The sequence below is a fragment of the Apteryx rowi genome, unplaced genomic scaffold (genome assembly GCF_003343035.1).
Source record: "Apteryx rowi isolate R43461 unplaced genomic scaffold, aptRow1 scaffold_1258, whole genome shotgun sequence".
Classification (NCBI taxonomy): domain Eukaryota; kingdom Metazoa; phylum Chordata; class Aves; order Apterygiformes; family Apterygidae; genus Apteryx; species Apteryx rowi.
Window position 1 is genome coordinate 76439 of NW_020447484.1, and position 8533 is coordinate 84971.

The 8533-nt window shown below is 60.8% G+C and overlaps 2 protein-coding genes across 2 annotated transcripts; one reads left to right on the forward strand and one right to left on the reverse strand.

The window, feature by feature from the left end:
• Position 1: 1 nt before the first annotated feature.
• On the forward strand, positions 2 to 7546 carry LOC112960980 (pre-mRNA-processing factor 39-like; the record flags this gene model as incomplete). Its single annotated transcript, XM_026055722.1, has 13 exons — positions 2 to 100; positions 965 to 1090; positions 1583 to 1701; positions 1817 to 1984; positions 2462 to 2651; positions 2747 to 2854; positions 2950 to 3114; positions 3694 to 3820; positions 4988 to 5184; positions 6594 to 6778; positions 6877 to 6951; positions 7052 to 7172; positions 7276 to 7546. Coding segments are annotated over 13 exons (1746 nt in total), but the record flags the coding sequence as incomplete, so codon positions are not given.
• MRPL49 (mitochondrial ribosomal protein L49) lies at positions 7454 to 8486 on the reverse strand. Its single transcript, XM_026055723.1, has 3 exons — positions 8483 to 8486; positions 7808 to 8070; positions 7454 to 7717 (listed from the first exon to the last, which is right to left on the reverse strand). Exons 1-3 carry the CDS (start codon positions 8484 to 8486, stop codon positions 7571 to 7573), a joined length of 414 nt encoding a protein of 137 aa, XP_025911508.1. The 3' UTR covers positions 7454 to 7570.
• Between the last annotated feature and the right edge of the window lie 47 nt (positions 8487 to 8533).

Here is an 8533-nt window from a genome sequence, read left to right on the forward strand (position 1 = left end):
CGCCGACCCCCCCGACTTCGAGCGCTTCTGGCGGGCCGCCCGCGACAACCCCCACGACTTCACCGCCTGGACCGAGCTCCTGCAGTACGTGGAGCAAGAGGTGGGTGGAAAAAAAAACCCAAAAACGCCCGGGGAGAGGTTAAAAAACGCCCCCTCGCCCCCCTGCACACGCCCCGGCTGCGAAATGGCTCTGCCACCTGGGGTGCGAGGCGTTTTGGGGCGTTACGTGCCGTTTTCAGTTCTAATTCCTGACAGAACCGGGTGCTTGAGACCTTTGGGGGAGTTATGTGCTGGTTTTGGCCCTAATTCCTGACTGATCCGGGTGCTCAAGATGTTTTGGGGAGTTACATGCTGTTTTCAGGTCTTAATTCCCGGTAGAGCCGGGCGCTCGAGGCGTTTTGGGGCATTACGTGCCGTTTTCGGCCCTGTTTCGTGACGGAGCCAGGTGCTTGATGTGCTTTGGGGCATTTGACGCTGTTTTGGGCTCCGATTCCTGACAGAGACAGACAGTTGGGGCGTTTTGGGGCGTTCCATGCCGTTTTTGGCTCTAATTCCTGATGGACTTGGGCGCTCGAGGCGTTTTGGGGAGTTACGCACTGTTTTCGGTTCTTAATTCCTGATGGAGCTGGGCGCTCGAGACGTTTTGGGGCGTTCCATGCTGTTTTCAGCCCTAATTCCTGACAGAGCCGAGCGCTCGGGGCATTTCAGGACGTTACACACCATTTTCACCCCTGGCTCTTTCTCCCCGCTCGCGATGGAAACAACCCCCCCGCGTCGAACAACGGCATTAATTAGGCGGTTTATTAAAACTTAACCCACGGGGGCGGCTGAGACCAAAGTCCCCTTTTCACCGCGAAAACGCGGCGGTCGCGGAAACCCGAGGGGCGACCGTGGCGGGGACGGGGACGGGGGGCACCGTAACGCGGTGGCGGCTCCGGCCCAGCGCGCGCTTTCGCCCTCGCAGAACCACATCTTCGCCGCCCGCAAGGCTTTCGACGCCTTCTTCGCCCACTACCCCTACTGCTACGGCTACTGGAAGAAGTACGCCGACATGGAACGCCGCTTCGACTTCGGCAAGGAGACCGAGGAGGTGCGGGGCCTTTCCGGGGTGGCGCGCGCCGTTTTTCGGGCCTTGCTCCCTGACGGAGCCGGGGGCCGGAGGCGTTTCGGGGCGTTACCCCCCCTCCCCCCTCCCCGTTTCTGTCCCTGCTTCGTGACGGAGCTGTACGGCCGAGGCGTTTCGGGGCGTTACACCCCGTTTCTGTCCCTGCTTCGTGACAGATCCAGGTGCCCGAGGCATTTCGGGGCGTTACGTGCCGTTTCCGTCCCCGCTCCGTGATGGAGATGGACAGCTGAGGCGTTTTGGGGCAATATGCGCCATTCCCGTCCTCGCTTTGTGAGGGAGCGAGGTAGCTGAGGCGTTCGGGGGGTTTCACCTCCCGTCTCCGTCCTCGCTTTGCGACGGAGCCGAGCGTCTCCGAGGCGTTTTGGGGTTTTACCTCCCATTTCCACCCCCGCCTCGCCACGGAGCTGAGTGTTTTCCGAGGCGTCTCCGTGACTTTCCGACGCTCTCCGGCCGCAGGTGTTCGAGCGCGGGCTGCAGTCCATCCCCCTCAGCATGGACCTGTGGATCCACTACATCTCCTACCTCCAGTCCACGCTGGACATGAACCTCCCCGAATCCATCCAGAAGATCCGCGGGTAGGTGGCCGACGGAGGCGGAAGAGCCTCGACTGCTCCCACCTGGCGCGGAGCCCGTTAGCGGGCTGCGAACGAAGGCGCCGCCCTTCCCACCTCTCCCTCTCTGTGCCCGCAGCGTCTTCGAGTCAGCCGTGGCGGCGGCCGGCATGGATTTCCGCTCCGACAAGCTCTGGGAGCTCTACGTCGAGTGGGAGCGGGAGCAGGGCGACCTCCGGGCCATCACCGGCATCTACGACCGGGTGCTCTCCATGCCCACCCAGCTCTACAACCACCACTGGGAAAAGTAGGTGTTCGCTGGCAGCTCCGGCGCGTGGAAAATCCCCCCTCTTTCCCTGCACATCCGGACCTTTTGCGGCGGGCGGAAAAACCCCGACGGGGCGGCAGATCTCCGCCGTTCCCCACGGTGTGCAGAAAATCCACCCGGGGTGGCAAAATCCTTGCTGTTCCCCATGGAAAATCCCCCCAGAGTGGCAAACTCCTTGCTGCTTCCTGTGGAAAATCGACCTGGGGTGGCAAACTCCTTGCTGTTCCCCATGGAAAATCAACCTGGGGCAGCAAACTCCTTGCTGGAAATCTACCCGGGGTGGCGAAATTTTTGCCGTTCCCTGTGGAAAATCCCCCTGGGGTGCCAAAATCTTCGCTGTTCCCTGTGGAAAATCCCCCTGGGGTGCCAAAACCTCCGCCATTCCCCGCGTCGGGAACTCCCGGGCGCTCCGGGCGCCGCTCCGGGCCTCCTCCGACTCTTCCCGCTGCGCCGCAGGTTCAAGGAACACGTGATGCACAACCCCCCCAAGGACATCCTGTCCCCCGAGGAGCTGCTGTGGGTCCAGTCCAAGCTGGCCACCGAAACGGTGCCGAAGCCGACGGAGCCGGAAGCGACGGAGGCTCCGCCGGGAGAGGACCTGCCTCCCGGCGTGGAGACGAAGCYGGACGCGGCCGACGACGGCCAGGTGGGTGCCCGGCGCTGCGCCCGGCCGCCACGCACGGAGGGGATGCCGTCTTCCCAATTTCTCGCCGTTTCCCAACTTCTCGCCGTCTCCTCCAGGAGGATTTAGACCAGGAGAAGATCCGCGAGCTGGTGATCTCCATGCGGCAGCAGATTTACACCCAGAACGAGGCGGAAGTCAGCAAACGCTGGAATTTCGAGGAAGGGGTAAGCGGCGACGCATCCGCGGCACCCGGGCGCCCTTTTCCCCCCCCGCGCCGCCCCGGTTTCACGTCTGTCCATCTATCCGTCCGTCCCCGCAGATCAAGAGRCCGTACTTCCACGTGAAGCCGCTGGAGCGAGCCCAGCTGAAGAACTGGCGCGACTACCTGGACTACGAGATGGCCGCCGGCTCCCACGAGCGCACCATCGTCCTCTTCGAGCGCTGCGTCATCGCCTGCGCCCTCTACGAGGAGTTCTGGGTCAAGGTGAGGCCTCCCCCGCGGGGGGGGGAGACACGAACCCCCCCCCCACCACCGCCTTTATTCCCTCCTCGTAGCCGAATCCGGCTGATTTCGCCCCGCAGCCGGTCGCGGCGTCGCCAGCTCGCAGAGACGCCCCCGCGGGCCGGACGCCTGGGCCCCCCCCCGGGGGCGCCGCCAGCAGGGAGCCGGCCCCCCTCTTCCCGCTCTCTCTTTCTCTCTCTCTCGGACATCCGAATCGGGTTCGTGTGTGGTTTTTTTTTTTTGGTTTTGTTTTTTCCCACCCACCCCCGTTTCGATTGATTTCGGGGGTTGGTTTTCGTCTATGTTGTGGAGCACAATTCTAACACCCTTCTTTTAAATTCCGTTGCTGCTTTTTTATCCGCCCGTGGCACCTCCCTGCCTAAGAGGGTGCAGGAAATTCAGAAGAGAGGTGTGTTAACCCCCTTTTTAACGTGAGTGCACCCTACCTGACGTAGCGCTTTCGTACGTCCTCGCCCGGCCGGGCGGGGAGGATGTTAACGCGCCCCCTTCGGCCTCTTCTCTCTCCTTCTCCTCCTCCTCCTCCCGCGGCGGCCGCTGCAGTACACCAGGTACCTGGAGAACCACACCGTGGCGGGGGCTAGGAGCGTCTTCCAGCGAGCCTGCGGCTACCACCTGCCCCGGAAACCCAATATCCACCTTCTCTGGGCGGCTTTCGAAGAGAAACAAGGTGAGGAAGAGGAGGAACCCACGGAAGGGGCCGTTTTGGGGCGGCCCGGGCCGCCGCGGCGTTAACAGCGTTAGGATCGCGCGTTTCTGCTCGGCGCCAGGGCCCAAAGCGCTTCGTTTAGCCCCGAAACGTGCCCCGCTGCCATCCGGCTGCRGCGTTAACAGAGGGGACGGGGATGACGTCACTGAGGCAGCCCAAAACGGCGCGGTTGTGCATTTCTGGTGCCTTAATTGCCCCGTTTAGCCCCAAAACGTGTCCTTCAGCCCCGTCTTGCCTCGTTAGGGAGAGGGGACACGCATGACACTGTCACCAAGGCAGCTGGAAACACCACGACTGTACGTTTCCGGACATTTAAGACAACGCTGATCCCCAAACCCCTTTATTTAACCCCAAACTGTGTCCTTCAACCCTGTTTTGCTTCATTAGCAAGAGGGGACACACGCGACACTGTCACCAAGGCAGCCAGAAATGCCGGGACTGTGCGTTTCTGGTCATTTAAGATGATGCTGATCCCTAAACCCCTTTATTTAGCCCCAAAACGTGTCCTTCAGCCCCATCTTGCTTCGTTAGCAAGAGGGGACACGCGCTGCCATCACCAAGGCAGCCGGAAACGCTGCAACTGTGCGTTTCCAGTCATTTAAGATGACGCCGATGCCCAAACCCCTTTATTTAACCCCAAACCGTGTCCTTCAGCCCCGTCTTGCCTTGTTGGTAGGAGGGGACACGTGTGACACTGTCACTGCAGCAGCTGGAAATGCCAGGACTGTGCGTTTCCCGTCATTTAAGACAATGCTGATGCCCAAACCCCTTTATTTAGCGCCAAAATGCATCCTTCAGCCCCGTCTTGCTTCGTTAGGGAGAGGGGACACACACCACCATCACTGCGGCAGCCGGAAACGCTGCGACTGTGCATCTCCAGTCACTTAGGGCGATGCCGATGCCCAAACCCCTTTATTTAGCCCCAAAACGTGTGTTTCAGCCCCGTCTTGCTTCGTTAGCAAGAGGGGACACGCGGCAGCCGGAAACACCGTGACTGTGCCGCTCCCCTCGCTCCGAGCCTGCCGCCGCCGCCCCCCGAACCCCCTTTCACGTGTTTGTTTGCCCCGGCGGCGGCGGCGGCGGCGCGGAGGGGTCGGTAACGGCGGCGGCGGCGTCTCGGCCCCGCAGGGAACCTGGAGGAGGCGCGCCGCATCCTGCGCTGCTTCGAGGAGGTGGTGCCGGGGCTGCAGGAGGCCATGCGCGCCAACGAGGGGCTGCCCCTCGCCTCCTTCTACGCCATCAAGCTGGCCCGCCAGGTCTTCAAGGTGCAGAAGAACCTCATCAAAGCCCGCAAGGTCCTCGTGGAGGCGCTGGAGAAAGACCCGGTGAGGCGGCGAGGCTCGTTTCGGGGTGGGGGGCTCTGTGAATCCCACTTGGGGCCTCAAAAATGATGCCGGGGGCTCTGTAAATCGCACTGGGGGTCCCAAAGATGGTGCTGAGGCTCTATAAACCCCCCTTTGGGCTCCGCAGACCCCCTTTGGGGCTCTGGAAATCCCATTTGGGGCCCTGAAGACGATGCTGGGGGCTCCCTAAATCCCCCGTTGGGCCCCACAAACCCTGTTTGGGGCTCTAAAAACTCCCTTTGGGCCCACGGACCCCATTTGGGGCTCTAAAAACCCCATTTGGGGCCCCAAAGATGATGCTGGGAGCTCTCCAAACCCCCCTTTGGGTCCCACAGACCCCGTTTGGGGCTCGATAAACCCCATCTGGGGCTCTAAAAATTCTCTTTGGGCCCCACAAATGCCATTCGCGGCTCTCAACCCCACTTTTTGACCACACAAATGCCAATTTGGGCTCTATAAACCCCCTCTTTGGGCTCTATAAATCCTGTTTGGGGCCCCAAAGATGGTGCTGGGGCTCTATAAACCCCCCTCGAGTCCAACAAACCCCATTTGAGGCTATAAAATCCCCATTTTGGGCCTCACAGGCCCCCCTGGGGCTTTCTAATCATGGCTTGGAGCCCCGCTGCCTGCGTTTGGGGCTATATAAACCCGAATTGCGCACTATTAATCCCCACAAAAACCTTTGCAGAGGTGTTAGAGCTCCCTAACTGCTGCTCAGGGGCCTCCAGACCCTGCTGGAACACTAAAAAACCCACTTTGGGCCCCACAAATCCCCATTTGGGGCCCCACAGAGCCCACTGGGGCTTTGTAATCACCCCTGGGAGCCCCACAGTCCCCCTTGGGGCTCAAGAAATCCTGCTTGAGGGCCCACAAACCCCATTCGGGCTCCGTAAATCCCACTTGCGGCCCCATAGACCTCACTCGGGGCCCCGTAAATCCCACTCGAGGCCCCGTAGACCTTGCTGAGGGCACTGTGAACCCTATCGGGGGTCTTTAATTCTCTTTCAGGGCCCCGCAGATGCTGTTGGGGCTCTAGAGACGCCACTCGGGAGCCCCATAAACCCTTTTGGGGGCTTTATAAACCCCACTCGAGGCCCCACAACCCCTTTTTGGAGCCCTATAACCCCTCTTGAGTCCCCACAAGCCCTTTTTGGTGCTCTATAAACCCCACTCGAGGCCCCACAACCCGTTTTGGGAGCCCTATAAACCTGCTTGAGGCCCCACAAGCTGTTTTGGGGGCTCTATAAACCCTCTTGAGGCCCCACAAGCCCTTTTTGGGGCCCTATAGACCCCACTCAGGGCCCCCCCTGCCCCCTTTTTGGCTGTCCCCGCTCTCATGGCAGGGGCTTCTCGGGGGGGTGGGGGGCCCCCTTTTTTGCTGGCGGGCGCAGGAGAACGCCCGGCTCTACGCCAACCTGCTGGAGATGGAGTTCAGCGCCGACGTGCGGCAGAACGAGGGCAACACCATGAGCTGCTTCGAGCGGGCGCTGAGCAGCGGGCTGCCTGACGAGACCAAGATCGTCTTCTCGCAGCGSCGCGTCGAGTTCCTCGAGGATTTCGGCTCCAGCATTCACAGGTTGGGGCCGGGGCAGGGGAGCGGAAAAGGAAGGCAGGGAGGGAACGGGAGCCGGATCCCTTCCCGGCCGCCGCCTCACCTCCGCCTTGCTCCTGCAGCCTCCTGACGGCTTACGACGAGCACCAGAAATTCCTCAAGCACCACGCCACGCGCAAGAGGGCTCCCGAAAACGGGTGAGGGCGGGCGAAACGGGAGCCGGGCGGGCGAAACGGGAGCCGGGCGCCGCCGCTGACACCCATTTTTTGGGTTTTTTTTCCCCTTCCCCCTCCGCAGCGCCGACGAGCCCGACGACAAGAGGCTGCGGCCCGACGACGCCGGCGGCCTCCTGGGCCCCATGAACTTGGCCATGGGGGGTGACATGAGCAACCCGGCGGCGTATAATTACTGGTACCAGGTGAGTGGAAAAGGGGGGAGGGGGGAAATAAGGGGGGGGGAGGGCAGGACACCTGGGTCCGGGTGTCACCAACACCCCCTGTAACCCCGTTGTGTCCCCGCAGCAAAACTACGGCGCTTACAGCTACCAGACGCCATGGAATTACAGCCAATATTACTCGCAGAGCTGAGCGCCGCCGGCTTCGACCCCGTCTCGGCCCCGGAGAGGATTTATTTTGTTCCGGTTTTTTGATTTTTTTCCCCCCCTCCCCTCGCCCTTCTCTTTCTCTGTGGGTTTTTTTGTTTTGTTTTTTTTGTTTTGGTTTTTTTTGTAAACCGTTTCTGTACATTTTTCCGTGGTGTTGTGTAAATAAAGCAGGGACGCGGCTGGGAGAAGCCCTGGCGGCGGCTTTTCGTTCCTCAAAAGCCTTTCTCCAGCAGCCACGCTTTCACCTCGCCGTCGAAGTAGCCCTTGATGCGGAGGGTGCCGGTGAGTTCGTTGACTTGCGTCAGGGGCTCGCGCCCCGCGCGCCGCCCCAGGAAGGCCTTGAGCTCCCCCTCCAGCGCCTGCCGAAGGAGCCGTTGGAAGCCGGGACCTTTTCCGCCCCTCCCCCTTTTTTTTTTATTTTTTCCCGGCCCCGAAACGCCGGCGCTTACCCAAATATCCCCCTCGATTTTCCGGATGACCGTCATCTTCCGGTTGCCGTGGGTGAGGTCGCGGTAGACGGGGACGTTGTGCATGCGGGAGCGGCGCACGAAGTAGGGCAGGGCGGGCGGCGGGTCTGCCAGTGGAAGGGGGGGAAAAAGCTTCGGAAAGGGGGCACGAAGCGGCCGTTTCCCCCCTCCCCAGCACCGCCGGGGGCAAATAACCCCCCTCCCGGGGCTGCCGGGGGAGGATTTGGGGGGGTTTTGCCCTTCTTCTTACCTCGCAGGGGGCTGCAGCCTGGGGGGGGGGGAGTATTTAGCTGGTTTTACCCCTCTCTTACTTTGCAGGGGACTCCCATCCCCCCAAAATAGGGGTATTTAACCCGTTTTTACCCCTTTCTCTACCTCATGGGGAATTCCAGCCCAAGAAATGGGGGTATTTAGCCTGTTTTTACCCCCTTTAACTTCACGGGGGGCTCCAGCCCCCCCAAATGGGTATTAAACCTGTTCCCCCCCCCTTTTACCTTGTGGGGGACTCCAGTCCAAAAAAACAGGGTGTTTTGCCCCTTTTTTAACCCTTTTTTTAGCCCACGAGGCGCTCGAGTCCAAGGAAGTGGGGTATTTAACCCATTTTGGGGTATTTTTGCCTTGTGGAGTCTCCAGTCCAAAAAAGGGGGGACATTTAACCCATTTTTACCCCTTTTTCTGCCTCATGGGAAATTCCAGCTCCCCCAAATT